This window comes from Carassius auratus, chromosome 4 (genome assembly GCF_003368295.1).
Source record: "Carassius auratus strain Wakin chromosome 4, ASM336829v1, whole genome shotgun sequence".
Classification (NCBI taxonomy): Eukaryota; Metazoa; Chordata; class Actinopteri; order Cypriniformes; family Cyprinidae; genus Carassius; species Carassius auratus.
The window spans coordinates 25,852,721-25,878,381 of NC_039246.1; the positions used below are offsets into that span (position 1 = coordinate 25,852,721).

Sequence of the window (25,661 nt, forward strand, 5' to 3'; positions counted from 1 at the left end):
TAGCGGTATGTAAAAGCTCGGATTCGTTTGGAGAAAATGATAACACGATAGAAAAAAAAACAGCTCACCAAGATCCATTCCTGGATTTCTAGCGGACATGATGTTAAATTCAATTACTCAATGAAATTAACTGAAAATATTTGTTAATTTTGGAAAGTAGTATCCCTGCACACTGACAGCTTTAACAATACGAGTCTTCCGGGATCGCTCGTCACTGACACGTCACTCTTTCAGCCAATCATTCCACAGATACATAAGGCGTAGAATGATGACGTTCTTTCTTTTCTTTTTTTTAAACTAACGTTAGTGAAGGCTCCAAAATCACACTAGAGCAGTGGGATTTCTTTTTGAAGGAAATAATATAATGAATCTACTTATTTTAAACAGGAAAAATAAGAGTCAGTGTCAGACAATAGAGTATCGGACACTGACATTCTCTTATGTATGCGAAAGTATGCATAAGTATACAAAAAATATTTTAATCAATATAACAAAGTACTTAATGTGCAATGTAAAATATTTACACTAATTACCCAATGCAGCTTTAAATTTAAAAACTTTTAAATTAACTTACATTTTAAATGTTTAATTTATACAAAATGTGTATATTGAAATATTAAAAGTGAAGTTAAAAGGACAAGAATATTTCATATACATAGATCAAGCAGGCATTTGAATTTGAATAAACAAACAAACAAAAATGCTACTGTTCAGTGGTTTATTGTTAGACAACTGTCATGCTGAGCTTTTAAAATAACCTGTCACATCCTTCAGGCTTTAAATAAAAAGTGAAATTATGGCAACAATAACAATACAATGACCAATCAAAATGTATTGAGATTTTAAAGTGCATCCTAACCGTTGTTAAGAAATCCTAAATTCTTCAGTGTAGAACAAAACATTGCTCTGGCCCTAATAGATAGAAACTTTGATTTACATTATATAAACACTGAGGGGAGTTTTTTCTTTTTTTTTTTTTATACCCTGCATAACGTTTGCTAGTTTGCTAGTAAGATATTAGATAAACATATAAAAGTATTTTAAAATGACATCGTAAGAAACAAGGACAAGCTTCAATTACAAATCTGATCTAGATACGTAACGTTTTCTTGTATTGGTGTGTAAAATGGCAAATTTCAGATTTTATCATTCTTTTACACAATTGTTAGTTACATATGATTTAAAAATAATGATTTTCTAAGGATGCCTTACAGCAAATGGAACTCACACATTTCTTCCACAGTATCACAATATATAACAAGATATAGTTATTCTTGGCATTCTTTTTCTTATGACTATTATTAAACAGTAAAGTCCTATTTTAGATAACAGAAATCATGAGTGAAATTAGCAAATTATTCATAATTAATCGTTATGTAAACGCTAACTCGTGCTCATCCAAATGCTCTGAAAACCACCCCCCAAAATACGCATTAATTACATTCTTTACAGCTTCGACGTGGTCTTGGCACGGACCACACTAAGGCGGTTTCCTGTGAGAACATGAATTGTCTGGGAAGAGCTGCCTTCCAGATTTGGGGCGGGACTGGTAATGGACAGAAGCTTCAGCCTTGAGCTGCCCAGCGGAGACTCTTCTGAAGTGGTTTGCTGGAGAGGAGATGACAGAATGTTATGCACATTCAGCCAAAAAACCTTTAGTATAGGACTTACATTTCCAATAATATCACATGGACATTATATATTATACATTTTGAAAATGATTTGCAATGAATTTTATAATCTTAAACATAAAGATCTGACACATCATCCAATTAAAATGATTATTTCTGCATATTCAATTCAGTGTTTGATAATACATGGACATCTGTTTGCACTTTTTATTTCATTGCTTTGCTGCATCTTTTTTAATTTATAATATATTAGTGTAAATACATATTTCTTCATCATTGCCACAATTATAAATGTCATTGCACCAATGTACACGTGGCAAGTAAAGCTTATTGAGATCTTCATCCATTAAACAGTTAGCAATTATTATTTTGTAATCACAGTTACATAATGACACATTTTTTGTTTATCATTTCCAGATGTTCTAGTGCATCCATTACCTTTGGTTGTTTAGTTGGTGTAGAGCAGATGTCTACAGGGATAACCCGTTTAGAGCCCCTACTGCATTCATTCGAGGGAGAGCTGAACTCTTCTAACAGTGGCGCATTATCAACATGATTGGATAATTCGAATGCATTTTCATTGTGCATTTTGCTTGGCTCATCGCAACTGTCCATAGGCGACCAAGAGTAGGTTTGAGTGAATGCTACATCATCTTGTAAATGGATATCGTTTGATGTTTGATGGCTTCGTTCATTTCGATCTTTATAGAGGTGGTGTACACATGAAGGTCTGGACAGCTTCGAGTGGTGGCGACTAGGGGTCTGCGAGGCCACTGGTGTGGACTGTGAAGGGCCGAAACCGTGGTTCACAGGAGTTTCTACTTGATTCTGACTGAAGGCAGACTGAGTCAACGAGACTTCAGGACATTGCTGGGAAACTACGTTCGTGACGAAGCGGCACAAATCGTGTGTTACGGGGGATGATCCATCTCTTGATGGCTTCTTCTAGATCACGCTCTCTACCCACCACATAAACACGCTTCTGACCGCGTGTTACTGCAGTGTATACGTGCTGCCAGTTTTGAGCAGTGCTGTCTCCGAGAACGTACACAATAGTTTCGGCCTCTGAGCCCTAAAGTGAGAAAACAAAGAGCTGCATGAAGCTGAAACAAATGCTGATGTCAGGTGTGAATGGGGCCATAAATTAACAGAGGATCAGTACCTGAAAGGTGTGAATGGTTCTTGCCCAAGCATGGCGCAGTTTACACTCTCTCTGTAGCTCCCTGTAGCTACAAGTCACCACACATCCATTGTCATCATCTAGTGTCAGGAAGCGTATCATTTACGTCCGTTTTCCTCATCCTCTTTAGTCACATCCTGTGATTGATAAACAATAACAATGGCAAGTTACATTTATATATAATTACTCATGTACTTAAAACTAAGCATTTAGAATTTATAAAGAATTTAAAAAATACTTGTTCTATTTCTCCAGCCAGAATTTGGGAGTATTAAATGAAAACAAATATAAATTGCTCAATAAATAATCAGTACATCTTTAATGAAGAAAATTTCCCCATTGCACAGTCGCTTTTTCTTCTCTTTCGTCTGTTCATTTTGTGTCTGATTTCCAGCATCATCATGGGAAGACCGAGCGCGGTCTTGTTCAGCTCTGGCAGTATCAGAGGAAGTCACTACTTCTTTCTTTTCCTCATGGTGTGTCACATAGCCATTCTTAGTGCAGCAAACTTTATCTTCTGGTTGAAAGTTCAATTTGTTTTTGGAAGTCCTGAAATAAATGAAACTGAATATTAACACCAAAATATTTGCTAAAAACATAACCTATAAAGGTCCTACTTATTTAGTTATAAGAAAAGGAATAACTTCTATTCACACACCTTGTAATATGTTTAGAATAATGTTTACAACAAAGCTCATTGATCAACTCGCAGTCCTTTCTGTGAACAGTAAGAACAGCAATTTTAGCCTCAGGGACAGCATTTGCAGAAAAAGATTCTCAGCATAGTGTGACAAACTGTAATCGGTCTTACCTTCTGAAAGCCACAAACTGTGACAATTTATGATCCTCCAGTCCAGGACCTTCCTGAAGTAAGAATGTAATGGCATCCTGGAGGTCTATGCAGCAAAATATGATTAAATAAACTTCAAATACAGACATTTTGCCCATTATAGTGAATTCGTAACATTACACCTCATACAATAATGTTCGTCAAGAGCTTTTGTTATTATAATTGCAATAAACTTGCACCAAAGTGCTTGTGGGGAGTGAAATGTATTGAAGATGGCTGTCTAGCTTCTGGATTGATTGACTGATCTCAACCCAAGGTGTCGAAGGATTCACAGATGACAGGAAGTGTGTTTTCAGGAACTATCCTTTGAAATCCTGCAATATGCTAGACATACAGGAACCAATATCTAAGTCTAACCGATCTAAGTCTGTTTCTTTTGCTATTCTGATTGCACGGGCCGTCAGGTTCACACCTTTGATGCATGAGCAATTGATGTGCTTCTGAGGCACAGTCACAGTGTAATTACCACACATCATTCTACAGTCCCAGCTTATAAAAACAAAGTGTTCTAAAAAGAATAAATGCACTGAAAAACATCCAACATGTTCACATTTTTCATAACTGCTCACTTACCAAATCCATCATTTTCACCACAGATTTGGACAAAAATGAACCTTTTGTCAGATGGCACTTTGGAAGGTCTCATCATGTCTACAGTGGCATCAAACTCCAGAGGACTGTAATGTTTTTTTATACCCATCTCTGAGATGCTGAAAGTTTATGGAAATAACAAAAGTATAATTAATAAAGGTTTGAGTCCATATTAAACATACACACACACGGCAGTCTGTGAACCACAAAGGTACTAAAAGGAGGAAGATTGTATTAATTTATATAACCCTATAAAACATTGAAGAATTCAAACTATCTGCTCACACTCCAGCGTTTTTGACGATGAGCTCAGACTCTGAACGATGGTTGGTCCGCATCTCAATAGCCCACCGGACCTTCCTGAGACCTGTAAACAGATCGTACAGTGTGTTTCCAGGCTCAATGCTGGGCAACTGTCTCACATCACCTGCAGAGACAAATAAATGTTTTTGCTTGTTTAATAGTAATACAAGAAGGTACTTAAGCTATAGAATAATGTTGCCAATAAAATGCATTGTAAATAAACCCTAAAAAAAAGTATTATGCACGCAATATGCCTTTACCCAAAAGGATGAACTTCTGGAGTTCTGCGTGTTTGGTAAGCATGCTGAGAATAGAGTGCAGGATCTGAACAGACACCAAGCTCCCCTCGTCGACCACCAGCACCCGCACCTTCGAGAACTTCCATGCCTCAGGATTTCCACTTCCATCTTTTTTTGTGTTCATGAAACTCCATAAAACCTAAAAGAATGGGGATTTTTTTCTGTGTAATATATGTAACTAATACAAGGTATTTAAAGCAACTGAAACATGTTAAAACAGCAACAGTGCATTAACCATTACCAAACCTTGTACAAGTGTGATGTATAAAATGTTTTCTAAAGTTAAGTAAATGCTGTTTAAATGTCAAGAAATATTAAGTAGTATTACGTTATGTACTGTATATGTAACATTATGTTATGAAATACAATGTTCCACTGTAAAAAAAAATTAATACAATAATTAACATTAAGTTCTGAAATTTTACGTAATGTTTATGGCATATAATGCTGCGAAATACTATGTAAAGTTGTTATGATTAAGTTAGTAAAGTTATATTATTATTAGTATTACTATATTATGACACTTTATCTAATATAATGTAAAGTTTAAGACATGTACCATCATTAAAATTTTATGCAACTGTGAAATACAGTTATATGTAAAGTTGTTATGATATGTAGTGTAAATATATGTTAACTTGTGTTTATATTGTTATGTTGTGTACAATTGTTTATGTAACATTATGTTATGTTGCAGAAGAAATTAAGTCATGTAAAGTTGTATCTAGTGTATTATTTTAATCCTTATGTTTGTATGTAATCTTTAAGTCATGTAAGGTTATATCAGGAAATTCGATGTAATGTAAAGTTATGTTAGGTTACGCAGACTATACCTGGTGCATAGTATAAGCAGTGAAACCGGTTCTCTTAGTGAGAAGTGAAGCAGCTCTTCCTGTAGGAGCAGTGAGGAGAACCTCTACAGGCTTTTCATCACTGTCACTACTTTCATTATCTTTTTTCTCCTTGTGAACATCTGACAGCAGACCATTACTGGACCCCTGAGAGTCATTCTGAAAGTCCTCACAGGCCTTCAGCACCTCTTCTCTGTCACTTGTCTGTTGCTCAATGGCCGCCTTAAACACCAGGCTGACCACTGTGGTCTTCCCACAACCCCCCTTCCCACTGATCACAGTCACCGGGTTGGTGCACATCATTTCTGCTGCTCGCACTTGATCGGGGTCTAGCTCTATAGTTGAGGGATCAATGTCAAAGTTAGTGGAGTCATTTGAGGAGTCTGAAGTTACACTTTCCTCCTTAATAGTGAGCTTTGTAATTTCATAGGACTGACAAGAATCACATGTTGTAATTGCTCCATTGTGATGGACTGCGCTTGAAGTAGCAGGCTGAGGAAACGCAAGATCCATCTGCTCAACCTTAACCTCCTGAACAATGTCATTTTGTGCTTCTGAAACTGATGTTTTTGCATCAGCCTTAGATTTCTTAGAGAGAGTCATACTGTGGTTTTCCCGGGCCTTCGCCCTTAATCTATCCAGTTGAGCTTCACGAAGAACCTCTCTCACATCCAAGTGGATCTTCCAGGGGTCTCCCTCAACAAGGCCCCTCAAGCATTCGGCAATGCCTTTCTCGTAGCCGAAGAGGTTCCGAAGTGCCACCCCTGTCACCTTCTCTTTTAAGCACCCCCTGCTCCACAAGGAAACTTAAAGCTTCCCAGGTGCCCAGATGTCCCGTCTCATTCGATATATTCTTCTCCAGCAGCTCCCGGTCGGCGTATGTGCTACCAGTGGCTCCGCAGTGTCTTTTCAGTTCTGTATACAACAGCAAGGCATTACGTTGCAGCACCGGGATACTCCAAAATAAATGACAGAGCTTGAAGGCCTCCATTTGTGCTTCACATCGGACCAGATGTAATTCTTTAAACATGATCTGTTGAAAAATAATCATATTAAAAAATTTAAAAAACAATGCAGGAAATAAAGTAAGCTTAAGATTTCAAACCAAACCATCAGAGTAGCCATCTTACATAATTGAAGCCCAGCTTCCATACATCAGTTTTAATGAGCTCCTCAAGTTTGGCCAATACATTTGTATCGCTTCCTTCTGTAGTTGTAGAATCATCTCGCTTAGAAGTTTCTGGCACGTGATCCATCCTTCCTTTGTTTATTATGTCCATAAACTGGCCTGGCAGCAATGTCGGTAAGTATTTCATGATTTCAGGGTACAAGCTGGCAACTCGAATGTGTGTCCATGCCGCTGTTTTGATTAAAGTACATAGATATGATTATGTTATCAATATCACTTTTTCATATTCATTATACATGCAGAAGTGTCTATTTAAGGTTCAGGCATCAGATTAAGCTCTAGAAAGTTACTTCAGGTCTGGTTGTGCCGAGGCTCTTCTGTGTCTTTGTTTTACGACAAAACATGTTTAGAATTTTTGCTAAATGTAATAATTCTACCAAAAATCACTTTACTTGTGTCATAGAAATTATAGAAGCAAACATGGTATACATTTCCAACCTGAGCGATTGACATTTGACTTGAGCTGTTTAGCCACAGCTTTATTCTCAGGAGATGAATCTTCAAAATCCTGCAGGACGTCCAGCACATTGCCAAGCTCCACACGTCTGTCGTTGGGCAACCACTCCATAAACAAGTTAACAAAGTCAGGTTCTGCCTTACATGCTTTAAGAAAGAGAGACACAAGTGACCGGCCCTCTGTTCCCAGATCAGTACGGAGTCTGTAGGAGGGGAAGCCTTTAACAAAATTTTTGTGCCGGCCTTGGCGAATTGTACAGGTAACCTCCCACCAGGGGTCATGGAGGGGAAAACGGCCATCAACCTGATACATCTTATTACCGACCATGAATGGAACTGCAAAAGAAAATGATAAGACATGCATGAGGCCTTTTGATCCCTAAATAAAGACTATATGTATATAAACAAAAATAATACAAGTGAGTTAATGTACAAATAAGCTTCATTATCTTCAAGAAGTGAGACAAAATGAAAGGTAGATTTTAACAGAATTTAGACATAACAATGTTGATTGTACTAAACGCTTTGTTATAGCAACATTATCTGTAATAAGATTAATTTTAACAGTGAAACTGTAAACAGGAGACTTTGTAACTAAATAACCTTTACATATGATTATGTTTTCTTGTGACAGGTAGACTGTAACAAAGGATACCTGTAACAAAGTAAATAAACAAATCTATCACTACTTGCAGGTCAGTGATGTGCCATGCTTGTTTTGGTGTTCACAGGTTAACGTTACTCAAAATTTAAAGATTTACAGCTCTGAAATAAAATAATTTTACAATATAAGGAATTACAATAACAATTTAAGAGAGGAAATTACAAATTAAGCAAACATGCCTGAAAGTGAAAAAAATGGCATACAAGATAAACATTACACGGGAAAAGGCATTATCAAAAACAAAATACAAAGAGTAACTTATAACATTTGTTATGTTTTATTATGAATACGTTTACCCCCAATTTAACACATAAAAAACGTCCATATGTAAACATTGATACTTTGTTTTCTTATTACAATGAAACAATATAAACACGGTTTCTATATCTTACCTGCAACCGCGTAAAACGTAAACATGGTTAACGTTACGTGACTAGCAAAGTTAAACAATAAAAATATTTGATGTTTTATCTATTTACTTGTTAAAACTGTTTATTTTTTTCACCTTGTGATCATTTAACAATTAAACAACCAAGGGATAACAAATGTTTGTTAGTAAATGTGTTGTTTTACCTTCTTTTGACGCCACCACGGAAGATTTAAACATGTTTCCCCCAGATGAAACAGAATCCATCTCTTTCATGTCCAGAAACTCGGGCTGTGTTTCCTCTTCTTCATCTTCACTTTCAGAAACATCTTCTTGGTTTGACTGTACAGCGTGTCGTTCGGGCAAAATGTAACCAGTTATGGTTTTTAGTCCAGCGGTGGGACTTTGCAGCGCCATGTTTAAAGATTTCGACAGTTCGCGGTTCAGTTCTTGACTCGTTGACTGTAAGCAGTCAACATTGGCGCATTACGCCAAAATAAAAGTCCGATCAGTTTATTTGCAGCTTCCTGTCAATGGATTCACTAAACAAGTCAAAAATAAACAAAACTATCAGACATAGTATTAAAAAATAAAATGCATTTATTCAAGAGTATAGGGGAAAAATAATTTCATTTTTATTTATTAATTGCATGCAAAACCTATTTTATAACATTATAAAAAAGGTTAAACAAAAACTAAATAAACCTGTATTATATTAATAATTCTATATGTAATTATTATCATTTTCTTTCTGGTCCCAAATGTAATATTTCAAGCTCGATAAATCTGCAGTCAGCTACTTTTTATTTTATTTTACTTTTTTTTTTTTTTTAACAAACCAAAGGGAGGATAAAAATAGCATAAAGATAACCTGAACATCAAACTGCATGTAGATGTATTTTAATTGTGATTAACAAAGAAATCAACATAAATTATTTTAATCATTCTTAATATTTATTTAATGTTCATTGTATATTGACAATTGTGCCGAAATGTTAGACGTGCACATCCCATTACATGCCATTCAGACAAAGTAATAATAAAAATAAAAAATAACATAAAAACATGCCATCAAAACAGTTAGAATATCCAGTCAAAAGTAAAATAGAGAAGATGCAGAGCTGAGAACAAATACGTTATATTGTAATAAAAAGCATAATTCAAATTTAACAAACACACACACACACAAAATCTGATTACATGATTAATATTTGATATATTATAATATATTCATATACCTGGGTAAGACAGTGCCACATAATGTCAATAGTATAATCACTTATACAAATGCATTATTAAGACTACCTAATTTCAGAAAGTTAACAATAATAGAAATAAAATGTATTCTATCATTACTGAAAAAGAAATAGTGCAATCGTTTCTTTCAAATACAGCATATTTGTTTTAAAGTAAATATCCTGAGACTTTGTATTTGCACTGGTTTGAATTAGATCTTGAATTAGGAATCATCAGGGAATCATCATCTCCTTGCTGTGATATTTGGGACTTCAGTTTCTGCTTTCCAATGGATACTCTTCTGAAGTGGTTTGCTAGAGCAAGAGTAGGCCATAGGTTAAAAAGAATATCAGTGTACTTTTGATCATTTACAGATGTTTTACTCTGTCACTTTTATTAGTTCACTCTCTGACGCTTTGAGTCTGGACTGCAATCAGACTGAGTGAAAGAGTCCTCAAAATTTAGTTGGGCAACTATCTCCTTGACACGGCCACGCAGTCGTGTGTTACGAGGGGTGATCCTTTTCTCAATGGCTCTTGCTAGATCACGCTCTCTACCCACCACATACACACGCTTCTGACCGCGCGTCACCGCAGTGTATACGTGCTGCCAGTTTTGAACAAAGGTATTTCCAAGAACGTACACAATTGTTTCAGCCTCCGAGCCCTAAGGTGAAGACAAAACATGATTAGTTGCATGAAACTGAGACAGATGCTAATATTAGGTGTTCATTTTAAACAAAGATCATCCAGAGTGTATGTGTGAACTGTAGACCTGAAAGGTGTGAATGGTTCTTGCCCAAGCATGGCACAGTTTACACTCTTTCTGTAGTTCACTGTAGTTAGAAGTCACCACACGGCCGTTTTCATCATCTAGGGTCAAGTAGCGTCTTGTTTTGCATCTTGCTCCCATATCCTTGTCAATTACATCCTGTGTTTGGATGTAAAATATCATAAAAATGCATCAATCAAATTCATGTAATCATTCTAACTGCTCACAAATTGATGTCAGTTTACTTTAACACCACATATTTCAGATTAAAGACTTTTTAGTATTGTAAAAAAAAAAGCAAGACAATATCAAATCAAGGCATTTTCCCAAACACTTCACCGCTTTAATGAAGAAAATTTCCCCATTGCACATTCTTTCTTTTTTCACTTGCTTCTGTTCATTTTTTCTTTGGGTACTTGGAATATCTTGGGACGTTCCAGCAATATCATGTGCATGCGCTTCTTCCATGTTGTCATTATCTGCTTCTGAGATATAGCCATTTTTTGTGCAGCATACTTTATCCCCAACTTCAAAGTATATTTTATTTTCATGAGTCCTAACGGAAACAAAATAGGAATACAAACTGTTAAAAAGGGAACCAGTAAAGGTGATGAAATTTAAATTAGTATGATTTTACTTACTTTGTAACATGATGTGAATAATGCCTGCAGCAAAGCTCATTGATCAACTGACAGTCCCTCCTTTAAGTAAAAGCAATAATTTTAGGTTACCATTTATTTGGGACTCAACTACATTTGTTGCAATGCAAGTTTTTGAGTTGTAAGTGACAGGAGGGCCAAACTGAGAGTTTTAAATATGGGTTGTGTCAAAATTGATCAAAATTGATCTTCTGTGAGCAACATACTATTTACATATGGTTCTTTCCAAGTTGTAGGTTTCCCTTTGAGAAACGAAGATAATTTAAACATGAGAAGGAGTTTAAGGATATCACCTTGGGTTTTTTTTTTACCTTTGAATGAGATCTTACCTCATAAATGCCACAATCTGTGATGATTTATGATCTTTGAGACCAGGAGCTTCCTTGAGTAAGAATTTAAGGGCTTCCTGGAGCGCTAACCAAAATATATTTAAAATACACATCAAATAAATATTTAAATTACAGCTGTTTCTCTTTAATAATCAACCAAACATGACATTCTAATTATAACATGCAGGCCCATTTCTAGCCAATTTCATGCCCAATGTAACATATATATATATATACAGTATTGTTCAAAATAATAGCAGTACAATGTGACTAACCAGAATAATCAAGGTTTTTAGTATATTTTTTATTGCTACGTGGCAAACAAGTTACCAGTAGGTTCAGTAGATTGTCAGAAAACAAACAAGACCCAGCATTCATGATATGCACGCTCTTTAGGCTGTGTAATTGGGCAATTAGTTGAAAGGGGTGTGTTCAAAAAAATAGCAGTGTCTACATTTGACTGTACAAACTCAAAACTATTTTGTACAAACATTTTTTTTTTCTGGGATTTAGCAATCCTGTGAATCACTAAACTAATATTTAGTTGTATGACCACAGTTTTTTAAAACTGCTTGACATCTGTGTGGCATGGAGTCAACCAACTTGTGGCACCTCTCAGCTGTTATTCCACTCCATGATTCTTTAACAACATTCCACAATTCATTCACATTTCTTGGTTTTGCTTCAGAAACAGCATTTTTGATATCACCCCACAAGTTCTCAATTGGATTAAGGTCTGGAGATTGGGCTGGCCACTCCATAACATTAATTTTGTTGGTTTGGAACCAAGACTTTGCCCGTTTACTAGTGTGTTTTGGGTCATTGTCTTGTTGAAACAACCATTTCAAGGGCATGTCCTCTTCAGCATAGGGCAACATGACCTCTTCAAGTATTTTAACATATGCAAACTGATCCATGATCCCTGGTATGCGATAAATAGGCCCAACACCATAGTAGGAGAAACATGCCCATATCATGATGCTTGCACCTCCATGCTTCACTGTCTTCACTGTGTACTGTGGCTTGAATTCAGAGTTTGGGGGTCGTCTCACAAACTGCCTGTGGCCCTTGGACCCAAAAAGAACAATTTTACTCTCATCAGTCCACAAAATGTTCATCCATTTCTCTTTAGGCCAGTTGATGTGTTCTTTGGCAAATTGTAACCTCTTCTGCACATGCCTTTTTTTCTAACAGAGGGACTTTGCGGGGGATTCTTGAAAATAGATTAGCTTCACACAGACGTCTTCTAACTGTCACAGTACTTACAGGTAACTCCAGACTGTCTTTGATCATCCTGGAGGTGATCATTGGCTGAGCCTTTGCCATTCTGGTTATTCTTCTATCCATTTTGATGGTTGTCTTCCGTTTTCTTCCACGTCTCTCTGGTTTTGCTCTCCATTTTAAGGCATTGGAGATCATTTTAGCTGAACAGCCTATCATTTTTTGCACCTCTTTATAGGTTTTCCCCTCTCTAATCAACTTTTTAATCAAAGTACGCTGTTCTTCTGAACAATGTCTTGAACGACCCATTTTACTCAGCTTTCAAATGCATGTTCAACAAGTGTTGGCTTCATCCTTAAATAGGGGCCACCTGATTCACACCTGTTTCTTCACAAAATTGATGACCTCAGTGATTGAATGCCACACTGCTATTTTTTTGAACACACCCCTTTCAACTAATTCAACTAATTGCCCAATTGCACAGCCTTAAGAGCGTGCATATCATGAATGCTGGGTCTCATTTGTTTTCTGAGAATCTACTGAACCTACTGGTAACTTGTTTGCCACGTAGCAATAAAAAAATATACGAAAAACCTTGATTATTCTGGTTAGTCACATTGTACTGCTATTATTTTGAACAATACTGTATATATATATATATATATATATATATATATATATATATATATATATATATATATATATATATATATATATATATATATATATATATATATATATAGTATGTGTGTGTGTGTGTGTTATATATATAGTATGTGTGTGTGTGTGTGTGTGTATTCAGTCACCAGTTTCTTGTCACACTGAAATTGGTTGTCATAGTAATGACACTAATTTGTGGACATTCAGCCCATTGTAAGTTACACAAATCTGAATGCATGATTTTTAAATTGACTGTTAATATAACGTTTTCAACACCTTGGTAAGGTTGCATTAAACTTGACAAAGCGGTTTAATAAAGGATGTACTGATCTTTATACAAGTCCATTGCTATGGAGGACAAAACCTGCAAAAACTAAAAATAAATAAATACGCAAATAATTATGGATTGATAAAATTACTCGTTACTAATTACTTGACAAAGAAAAATAGCATTTTTTATATATAATTTGACAGTTTAGTGAATAAATCATAAAAATCTAAAAAGTGTGCATCATAATTAAGACATATAGGAACACTTTAAAGTTGCTATGAAATGGTTGTCACTCTCTCATTAGCATGTTGCATATTTATTTATTTACTTATTTATTGTTTTTGCAGGTTTCATCCTCCATACACTGCCTAAAACATACTGATTTTGTGCACTTTATTTACTGTGCCAATATTTTAAATTGGCCTTTGAACTTAGCTTTATTGCATAGCAAACAAATAAAGTGTTACCTTGCCAAAGCACTGACAGAGCCCACCTATCTAATGGCGTGGTTTGAGCACTCCAAATGCAAACTTTGCATGCAACCATCAAGCAGCAATTGACAGTGCTCTAATCCAATGTCATACAGGCCTTATCAGATTGATAGTAATCTAACTCAATAATGTTGGGGGATCCAGTGGGGGCGGCAGTCATATTTCAGGGTGAACATGCCACTCATTATCACAACCCTGCTAAATATAGTGCCAGTACGAGTGCTCATTGGCGCCCCTTCAGCTGGTGGCACCCTAGGTGACCGCCTAGTTTGCCTATGCCTAGAAACGACACTGATAACATGTCATAATGAAATTGTGTTGTAAAATGCTCACTTACCATCATCCTTCTCACTGACTTGGACAAAAATGAAACTTTTGTCAGATGGCACTGTGGAGGGTGTTGTCATGTTTATGGTGGCATCAAACTCCACAGGATTGTAACGTCTTTTTTTTCCCATTTCTGAGATACTGAAAGATTTTGAATAAAAATATAACAACAGTAACACTATGAGTATGAGTACTAGAATGTGAACTAAACTTGTATTAGGATTCAGCAAGAAATAGCATTAATATTTGTACCTACAGTGTACCTAAAGTCAAAAGCATTTGAGTATAAGGTAACTACATGGGTTAAGGTTAGATTTAGGGTTAGGTTCAGGGTTACTGCATAGTTATTACCCAGTTATTGTAATTGTTATAATAAGTATATAGTATGTACATATGGAACAGGGCTGTAAAATAAAGTGCTTCCTTATTTTCTAATCAAAAGTATAGCGCTCAAACAATCTGCTCACAGTCCAGCGTTTCTGACGATGAGCTCAGACTCAGAACGATGGTTGGTCCGCATCTCAATAGCCCACCGGACCTTCCTGAAACCTTCAAACAGATCGTACAGTGTGTTTCCAGGTTCAATGCTGGGCAACTGTCTCACATCTCCTGCAGACACAAAACAAAATGAATCAAATACAGCTGTTTATAACCATTATTGAAATCTGATACACATGCAGTTTGCTCTTACCCAAGAAGATGAACTTCTGGAGTTCTGCGTGTTTGGTAAGCATGCTGAGAACAGAGTGAAGCATCTGAACAGACACCAAGCTCCCCTCGTCGACCACCAGCACCCGCACCTTCGAGAACTTCCATTCTTGAAGATTTCCATTTTCTTGTTTTTTTCTGTTCATGAAGCTCCATAAAACCTTAAAAAGATGAACACACAAAAAGGAACATCATACAGTAACATTGATTTTACGGTACTTGTGCAATGTGGCTGTACCTGGTGCAAAGTATAAGCAGTGCAGCCGGTTCTTTTAGTAAGAACTGAAGTAGCTCTCCCTGTAGGAGCAGTGAGGAGAACTTCAATAGGAGGCTTTTCATCACTGTCACTGTTTCTGGTCTGTTTCTCCATGGCCATCTTAAACACTAGGGAGACCAATGTGGTCTTCCCACAACCTCCTTTCCCACTGATCACCGTCACCGGGTTGGTGCACATCATTTCTGCTGCTCGCACTTGATCCTCATCTAACTCTTTAGCAGAGTGATTTAAGTCATCATGAGCTCTTTGAAGAACCTTCCTCACATTCAAGTCGATCACCCAGGGTTCTCCCTCAATCAGGGCCCTCAAGCATTCAGCAATGCCTTTCTCATAGCTGAAGAAGTTGTGAAGTGCCACCTTGTTGTTCTCCAGTTTCAGCACATCATGCTTGTGAAGGAACGAGAACCCTGCATCTTCAATTTTCCACTGTTGCATTTTCTCCAGCAGCATATTCTGTTCAATGTATGTGCTGCCAGTGTCTCTGCAGTAGTCTTTGAGTTTAGCATACAATTCTAAGCCGTTACGCTGCTCCCCAGTCATTCGGCTGAGCAAATTACAAACCTTGAAAGCTTCGAGCTTTGCTTCACATCTGATCATATGGAATTCTCTAAACATGATCTGTCAGAAAACATGACAACATTGAGACAACAACCTGATAAAGAATATGCAAAAACTTAAAATAAAAAATAAATAATATTTATAAAAAATGTTTCAGCAACATCCAAAAACTAGAGAAGGAAAGCTATGTCTGAAAGTGAACTGTTTTAAAAGCTTGAAGTTTGAACAGATGGACAAGTAGAACAGGCTGAAGGACTGAGGTGGATGAAGAGGTTGAAGACAAAAGAAAAAAAAAACAGATTTGTGCTTACATAGTGGAAGCCCAACTTCCAAACATCAGTCTTTATCAACTGCTCCAGTTTTTCCAATACGTGCGTGTTAGTCTGCTGCTCCGGAGTTTCTTCAGTGGTATCCCGGGAGTTTTTCATCTTTCCATTGCTTATTATGTCCATAAACTGGCCTGGTAACAATGTTGGCAAGTATTTCATGATTTGAGGGTATTTTCTGGCAACTATCACATGTGTCCAAGCCACTGTTTTTCAGGACAAAATGACAAACAACAAGCACAGTAATATCATTTTTAACAGTCATGTCAGATATGAAATCAACAAACGATTTGTGTAAAAATCACTAATGACGGGATGTTTATATAACAATCTAACTAAAGATACACTAATCATTTGAAAGGAGTGTAATAAATATACCAATTCATCTTTATATAACATCACTAAAATATATTTTAATATACAAATACTACTTTGATCAAATTTAAATTTATATTCACACAAAAATTTTGCCTTGTCTTTCTTTCACATTCTAATGATACTTTGAGTCTTTATTTTACAATAATATTTTTTGTAAAGTTCGTAACATAATATTCTCTTATATCCACCTTATTTTTTCTATAAGAGTAGACGCAGCCATTTGTAAATTTTATGGGTCTGGCTTCCAGTCTCATCTGTGCCAGCTATTGTTAGTTGTACAAAACAGCTTGTTTTGCTGCTTACAAATTGTTGTGCCTTTCCATGTTATTTTAATGCTTTATTTTAATTATGAACACACTGGTTTGTAGTGCAAAAAGCACTCTCGTTATTTCCCTATAGTGGCTAATGAAGTCTTGCCCATCAGCTTACTTCAGCATCGAACAATAAGGTGGATAGATCACTTCAAATACAATCTACTAACTTACTTAAGCAAACATTGGAGTGGTCCTTCAATAAGCTACTGAATGGGCTAAATTGTTATAATTATTTTGAAAAATATGTGATGAGTGGTCCAACCTGAGTTCTTGAGATTTGACTTGAGCTCTTGAGCCGCAGCTTTATGATTTAGTGCTGAATCTTCAAAATCCTGCAGGACATCCAGCACATTGATAAGCTCCACCACGTTTTTGGACAAAAATTTCATAAACTCTGTAACAAACCCAGGTTTTGCACCACATGCTTTAAGAAAAAGAGGCACAAGGGAATGGTCCTCTGAGTCTGAACTCAGATTTGTGCGGACACTGTAGGAGGGATAGCTGGAGGGGATGGTAGAAAACTTGTGCTTATTGACACGGCGAACTGTGCAGGTTACCTCCCACCATGGATCACAAAGGTGAAAACGGCCCTTAACCTTGTATGGCTCAATCTCATTATTAGCCATGAATGACACTGCAAAAGATAAAAAACATGTACAATGGCAACAAGCTTAGTCTCTCTCTTTCAGGAATGAGATGCAACAGTGGCATACAGTAATTTAACATCTAACAATGTAAAGTTTGTAACTTTTACCTGTAAAAAGTGTACACTAAATATAATACATTATGGTAGACGAACTAAGCATTTGCCTAGGGCACCACCAAACTGTTTTATTGATCAATTCGCGATACAGCTGTGACAAGAAGTTTCCGTCCGAGTGTGTGCGCATCCATAGCATACATTAACCCTTATGAAACAAAAATATATTGCAGTATATTGGAAAATATCATGTAATATATTAGGCATATATTCTTATATATATATTTATTTTTTCCAATATATTGCAATATATTGAAAGCGGCAATCATTTGTATATTTTGCAATATATTGTATAATATATGTATCATCAATATATTACTAAATGTATGCAAATTTATAAAATATTAGAAAATAAAAAGGGAAAATAATATATTACAATATAGGCTATCATTTTAAGAAATATATTGGTAAATATATTTTTCTTTCGTAAGGGAAAAAGGTGGAAGACATGGAAATAGTTTGCCATTTTTACCCTATTGTTTGTTTTATTTATTTGCTCAACGTCTTTTGCGATTTTATTTCTCTTACTGTTGTAGATAGCCCATAGCGGGAAAAAAATATCTATTGTGTTTGGGCCCAATGACCGAGCGAACAGGTGCCCAGAATGCTTGCGTAAATATGGCCCTGTGTGCGGGGCACGGTTGACCAGGACTAACTAGTTATTATTTAGTTATGTAACCGATTTTAAAACAATTCTGGCAGGCGAAACCACCACACATTTATGATGTTACTATGACAGTCGAAAGACTTCAGACAAAAGACTGCAATGTGAATATTTAATTTAGCCAAAAATTTAGTTAGGAGATAAATGAGTTAAACAGCAATAGCTGCTTTGAAAGTTGGTCTGTTTATTAGTAAACCTAATATGCCCATACCTTCTTTGGAAGCAGGTACGGAGAACTTAAACACTTTTCCTCCAGATGATACCGACTTCACCTCCTTCATGTCCAAAAATTCTGTCTGTATTTCCTCTTCTTCATCTTCGTTTTCTACATCATCATCCTCCTTGTTTGCTAGAATGTAACCAGTTATGGTTTGTTCAGACACGATACTTCGCGCCATATCTGACTCAGATCTGCGCCACCGCACAGCCAAATATTCCCAAACTAAGTCTCCGTAAAGTTTCACTTGTTTCTTTAATTATGGATAGAACATTTTACATTATTTTTTATAACTTGTACGTAGATAAATTAGATCAAATTAGAAGCCCATTGTCTCTCTCAATTAATCCAGTCGTCAAAAACAAACTTACAGAGAGCTTCGCTGAAGCATGGAGATTTGTAGGCTTTATGAGGAAGTGGAAACAAGGGGAAGTGTTTCTGACGTGATGTGAGAAAAATAATAAATAATTGCTTTAACGAATTATAAAGAAGGAACAGGCTAAAATATTATCTACACCCTTCAGAGTGACAGTTGTTGCAGGTCTGCGTAAGATATATTGTGGTTAATATTTGCAATAATTTTTGCAGCATCCACACATCCACATTTTATCTCCTTGTTAATGTTAAAAACTCAGTTTGTAAATAAACCATGTATGTATATAAGCAGATAAATATAAAAATACTATTAAAATATCTTTACATATTTTTTAAAGCAGCAAAAACAAAACAAAAACAAAACCATTCAAATAAAATGAGCTCCAACACTCCCCACTGCTGATAAAAATCCCAGAGTTCGTTTTTTTGTGAAGATATCCAACCTATTGCTGAATCACTCTGATTTTAGCGAAAGAAGCTCTTCGGTTTTTATTAACCCCTGGTTGTACAGATGTATTTTATTCCTTATTTTCTCTTTTGCTGGATTTGTGATGACATTCTGCGAGGGCTGGGCATCATCATCTGAAAAAGAAAAATACTGAATATTACTTCCGAACCTGCTTGAACATAATTTAGTTTGTATTGAGTTTGACAAAGAAGTTTGACACTTCCTAGAAAGATTTCTCTGGACTCCACTTGCCTAAAGTTACGTATAAAATAGACTGACTGAAGCCATTGGCACAGCAGTCCTCACACCCCTGCGCTTCGGTTCCAGTGCTACAGCTGCACTCCACAGGCCAACTCCCGTATAAGTCCAGGCGAGCTGCAGAGTCTGACTGCAGACTTTGTGATGCTGACACCACTCTGTCATTTTCCTGAAGACATTCCCTGAGGGAATGCGACAAGTCGTGACCTCCAACACTCAAGAAGGTGACCTCCGACTGGCTGCACTCACAGGGCTCTGCGAGATTGGGAACTCTGTGAGGTTGCGGTTTCTCCGGTGGGCTGTACATTTTATCAGCTTCAATGGGGAAGTTTAGATGTGGACTGCGACCATTGTATGGCTGTTGAAGAGGGATTGTATCATCTAGAGTGTGCGGCTGGTCCTCAGGCAGTGCAGGCATGGGAAGAAGTTGGCTTAGTCTCTGAAGCACCTGAAGAGGAATAAAATAAAGTTTATATTATGTTCATATATGTACATGTTTGCATAAATGAGAATATTTACAAACCGTTTCCATGCTCGGCCTGACTCGCATTTTGCTGCCGGTGCACTCTAATCCGATTCGGAGCAGACAGAGTCCCACAGCAGCAGGCCAGTGGTCAACTTTGGGATCTAAGAACCGCAGACAGGCATCCACAGAGCCTTTTTCCTCAAACTCTGAATGCAGTACATCTCTCTAAAGAAATGCAATGGCATTAAATAGTGAAAGGCAAAGTTGTGTTATAAATTACATTCAAGGGATAGTTCACTCAAAAATGAAAATTCTGTCATTCATTACTCATCATCATGTCGTTCCAAACCCACAAGAACTTTGTTAATCTTCGGAACACAAATTAAGATATTTTGGATGAAATCCTACAGCTTTCTGACCCTGCACAGACAGTAATGCAACTACCACATTCAAGACGCAGAAAGGTAGCAAAGACATTGTTAAAATAATCCATTTAACCTCAGAGGTTGTTATGAAGCTACAAGAATACTTTTTGTGCACAAAGAAAACAAACAAAAAAATATTTTTCCAACAATTTCTTCTCTTCGGTGCCAGTAAAGTGGCAGTGAACACGTTCACGACAGTACAACGACTATTTTAAAGATGTCTTTACTACCTTTCTGGTTCTTGAACGTGGTAGTTGCATTGCTGTCTATGCAGGGTCAGAAATCTCTCTGGTTTTATCAGAAATATCTTAATTTTTGTTCTGAAGATGAACATAGGTCTTATGGGTTGAAACAACATCAGGGTGAGTAATTAATAACAGAATTTTCTTGGGTGAACTATCACTTTAATTTAAAGTATTAACAGTATCAAAAGACATAAACAAAAAACAAAAAATAAAAAAAGTAATTAAATAATTAAGTATACAAATAAAATTTAATGACAATAGTAATAGTAATATTGATCATTAACTAATATTACAATTAAAACATTTAATTTAAAATTAAAAAAGGTAGTAGTAATAATTTTTATTTTAATAGATTTTAAAATGTCACTTATTTCTATGATCATTACTTCAGTCTTCAGTGTCACATGATCTGTCAATCATTCTTTTATGCTGATTTGGTGCTCAAGTTTCTTGTGTGTGTGTGTGTGTGTGTGTATATATATATATTTTAGAGTCAGATATTTGTAAAATTCATTTTATTTATATGAACACTTTTATGATATGATATATTTGTATTGTTTTGGCAAGTAATTTTTTTTTTTATTCCTCAAGTAGGCTCTTACCAAAAACAGGCTTTTTCCTGACTCTTGTTTCACCTTTTGTCCAGTACATGTCTCTAATATAACCTACAAACATAAAAGGTTTATTTTAAAGAAACTGGACAAGTCATGACAGGCCAGTGATAAATGAGAAAGAAATGTTAATGGCCAGTATTCTGCAGCTGCATCACTAGCCTTAAAATGTAGACATAAATCTTTATTTGTTCAAATATTATCTGGCTCCGGATATAATTTTTTTAACAGGATGCTGCGCTCACCATGCCAATGCTGTACACGTCAAGTTTGACTGACAGCTTGCCATCACGGATGTAATCCTCTGGGAGATAGCCAAGGTTGCTATGAGAAGCTGTATCCATGACAATAGTGCAGCTCTGGTTGACAGAGTGGGGTCTGAGACGAGCTAACCCGAAATCTGATAATTTGGGCTGCAGGTGCTCATCCAAGAGTATGTTTGAACTGTGAACACAACACAAAACAAGCTCATTTCAAAGCATCATCTTCACTGGACATATAGAAGCTGCAGCTATGACTTCACATTCACACCTCGTGATGTTTCCACAAATAACCATGCAAGGTTGTGCTGTGTGTAGATGGTTGACTGCCTTTGCGGTGCCTTTGATGATGTTCAGCCTTTCCTGCCATGATAGAGGCCTCTGAACTTCCTGTCACAAGAGTAGTAAACACTATGAGATCTTCAACTTTAGACTGCTATGATGAAACATATTACAGTTTACTGGCAGATGATTTACCTCATGAAGCCTATGGAACAGCGATCCGTTATGAAGGTACGGATACACTAAACAGAAGCGATCTGCTTCTGAAAAGCTGCCCCATAACTCCAAGATATTAGGATGCTGGTAGCTAAGCAAACAAAAATGAGATTCATTAAAAAAAAAAGAAAGATAAACACCATTTGAAAAGTCATTGGAATATAATCAAGCAACCATTTACTGAACCTACAGTTGTAGAACTTCAATTTCTTTGGTGAATTTTTCCCACAATGCCTTCCAATCAGCTTTGTTCCCCTGTTAAAATAATACAAAACGTGATCAGCATAATATATGCATGTGAAATCAGATATTTATTAGTTGAGACCTGTAGAAAACCTTTCAAAGCAAAACATGTTTCCCCATTTTCTGTAGTAAATTAATTTCCAGCAATTAATTAAATAATTTGTACATTAGTAGTAGTAGTATGTTCTGGTATTTTATTATATTATTTTATTACTAATATAAAACAAATGCCAGAAAAGAACATACAATAGAATGAAAGATGAACATAATAATAGAGGGGCAGATTAATTTAATAATAATACACAACACACAATAATAATGGTAAATTCTAATTGCCTATTAATGTAAAAAAAAAAAATGTATGTGACATTTAACACTAGTTCGGTACTTGGTCTGTGCACTATTTGTAAAAAAAAATAAAATAATAATAATAATGATTTGCGTAACGTTGTGAGATATTAATAGACCATGACCTGTTTAAAAACTTTCGCAGCAAAAGACCTGTTTCCCCATTTTCCGCAGTAGACCTCAGCGAATGCACTTGCTCTGATTTTTAAGTCCTGGTGAAAATGTCTCGTTCCCGCTAAGACGTCAGAATATGTGATAAAATACTTCGGGTTTTCACCTGAGAAGGACAAATAAGATTTAAACTCATATCCTTATGAAACCACTCAAAGTAGAAATGAAAATTTCCAGATAATATCTATAAAGACAGCTACAGTAAGTACTGAATACAGTCACACGTACAATTATGCTTAATGATGCAAACACAGTGAAGGTCAATTTTAAATGCACTTGTACAAATTACCTTTTACAGACACAGACTCTGGGTTAAGAGGTGAGATTTGACAGGAACCCTCAGTGTTTGGCATAGGCTGATTTAAAAAATGAAAAATGCAACATACAGGGTGAATGTGAAAACATAATATCCAAACATAATGTGACTAAATAAGTAAAACCACAACTGCTAGGCTGCTTTTTTTTTTCTAACACACCTAAACCAGAACAAAGTCAAGCATCTGACCAGTATCTACTTTCAAAATCTGTAGGTTGATAAGTTTCAAAATTAGACATTACCGTGGAGAAGAGATTGGGCGAGGATGACTTCAGCATGTAGGAGTCTAGAAAAGAATTAAATATGTTTGGTTAAGGTTCGTTATTCAGTGATTTTGTAGCATTTTGTGTGCCAATTAATTGTGGTTTTGCGGGTGATAGGATTGTAAGAACTGTACTATGATTTACATACACAGCTTAGTTATTTAGATCATGTTTTGTTTTCCTACAGTACACGTCATATTTAATTTTGTCAGGTTTCTCTTTAAATTACTATTTACTTTATAATATTGCTATATGGTATAGATATTGTAGCTTCTATTACTTAAAAGTTGTAGCCTAGTCGTTAGAGAGTTTGACTCCTAATCCTAGTGTTGTGGGTTCGAGTCTCGAGCGGGCAATAACACGACTGAGGTGCCTTTGAGCAAAACACTGAACCCCCAACTGCTCCCCGGGCGCCGCAGCATAAATGGCTGCCCACTGCTCCGGGTGTGTGTTCACAGTGTGTGTGTGTGTGTGTGTGCACTGCTGTGTGTGTGTGTGTGCACTTTGGATGGGTTAAATGCAGAGCATGAATTCTGAGTATGGGTCACCATACTTGGCTGAATGTCACATCACTTTCTTTCTTTTTTTTACTTAAAAGGGGAAGCTAAAAGGAGGCAGTAAAATGTAAACAGCCCTTACATACTGACCGTAATACTGTTTATACCTGTAAAAAAAATAGTTTCAACTTAAAATAATGTTACCTCACTGACTAAAAATTTTAAGTTTTGTCAACTTGAAATTTTATGTTACTTAATGTTAGGTAAGTGACAACTTGGATATTTTAGTTGACATTCAGTCAGCAAGGTAATAAATTATTTCTTTGTTTTATTTTATTTTTTTATAGTGTAGTTACTTAGTAACCACTACTAATAAAACAATAATTTTGTCATTTTTAATTTTTATTTATTTATTTGCAAATTACTGTCTACAATAACTAGTGTAGCTATTTTGGCATTGATAACAGTTAGCATGGTACTAGACATTTTTCGCAGAATTAGAGTCTTACAATGAAGTTGTTACCTTGTGATTGGAAAAGACTCCTGGCTCGAGCGTGCCCCATCTCATCCAGAACCTTCAGCAGATCCCCTACAGTTTTATTCTGCTGGGCCCACAACCACATGAGCTCTTGGCTTGGACTTTTCCCAGCAGCCACATACATTTCAATGCCTCTCACTTCCAGCTGACTGGGAAGGATGTGAGTAGCTGTGAGCAATCAAACGGTGATGAAGAACAGTTGAAAAACAAAAAGAAATTCTCCTTTGAAAACATCTGGCTTAAACTGCCTGGATTTCTAGTTGGTCCAAGCTGATCAATTTGAAAGCCAACCTTTGCTGCACTCAGCCAACTAGCACTGGCAGGAACAACTGATTACCAGTTATATAACCAGAATTAATATTGTCCATGGGCTATTTAATATTGACACATTTCCACATTAATAAAGATAAAGACACATAAATACAGAGTTATTGATAAGTAAGCCATAGTTGAACCTCATAGTTACAGGTAACGGTCGTACGAAGTTATAACGGTAAAGTGCGTTTTGTTTTTTACCTAAAGCTCTCCACCCCAGACCGTCGACCCCGCTGTCCATCAGTCTACAGAAAGACCCCATCAGCACCGGCGGGACGTCGAAGAGGAACGTCGACGTGTCTATTTTATTTGACATGATACGCTAGTCTTGACGATACAGGTGTGTGAAGTTTGACTAGACTGAGATGTTCCCGTCCTGTCGGACTAATAACTCTTTAGTGCTCTCTTGTGTTGACACTTCTTGCTACAACACGGAAACCCCCAAACCCCACCTACTTCCTCTAATAATTTTACTATTACGCTCAACTCAATATTTGCTCGTGTAAGAAAGGCGACAACCCATAAAAACAAAACAAAACACACTCAACAATCCATCAATTAACTCTGGCAAATAATTAATACATAATATATTTATATAATGATAATGATGGTTATTGCACTATTTTATTACACATTTGTATAAGCTATGATGAATTTATATAACAGTTGACAGTAAAATAAAGGCAATGATAAATAATTAGCTTATATATACAGGTAAAAATAAAATATGTAAAAAAAAAAAAAGCAATTTATATGAGAAGACACTTTTGATACAATGATACAGTCAATGATTGATACTCACATAAACTGTTAAAAAATGTTGTGAAGGTCTTTAA

The 25,661-nt window shown here is 36.1% G+C and overlaps 2 protein-coding genes and 1 pseudogene across 2 annotated transcripts; all 3 read right to left on the reverse strand.

Annotated features, from left to right (window-relative positions):
• Positions 1-1,105: 1,105 nt before the first annotated feature.
• Positions 1,106-8,894, reverse strand: LOC113064045 (DNA helicase B-like; annotated as a pseudogene).
• Positions 8,895-9,313: 419 nt separating this feature from the next.
• Positions 9,314-18,758, reverse strand: LOC113064054 (DNA helicase B-like). The gene is made up of 12 exons (XM_026234577.1): positions 18,543-18,758; positions 17,170-17,541; positions 16,201-16,421; positions 15,293-15,949; positions 15,038-15,215; positions 14,814-14,955; positions 14,357-14,487; positions 11,377-11,461; positions 11,030-11,089; positions 10,728-10,944; positions 10,392-10,547; positions 9,314-10,283 (listed from the first exon to the last, which is right to left on the reverse strand). The coding sequence occupies exons 1-12, from the start codon at positions 18,727-18,729 to the stop codon at positions 10,014-10,016; spliced, it is 2,676 nt and encodes an 891-aa protein (XP_026090362.1). The 5' UTR covers positions 18,730-18,758; the 3' UTR covers positions 9,314-10,013.
• A 27-nt stretch (positions 18,759-18,785) lies between these two features.
• LOC113064061 (interleukin-1 receptor-associated kinase 3-like) lies at positions 18,786-25,356 on the reverse strand. Its single transcript, XM_026234590.1, has 13 exons — positions 25,027-25,356; positions 24,496-24,678; positions 23,455-23,498; positions 23,186-23,252; positions 22,851-23,002; positions 22,325-22,389; positions 22,114-22,225; positions 21,908-22,026; positions 21,622-21,820; positions 21,368-21,430; positions 20,153-20,320; positions 19,624-20,077; positions 18,786-19,505 (listed from the first exon to the last, which is right to left on the reverse strand). Exons 1-13 carry the CDS (start codon positions 25,139-25,141, stop codon positions 19,378-19,380), a joined length of 1,869 nt encoding a protein of 622 aa, XP_026090375.1. The 5' UTR covers positions 25,142-25,356; the 3' UTR covers positions 18,786-19,377.
• Between the last annotated feature and the right edge of the window lie 305 nt (positions 25,357-25,661).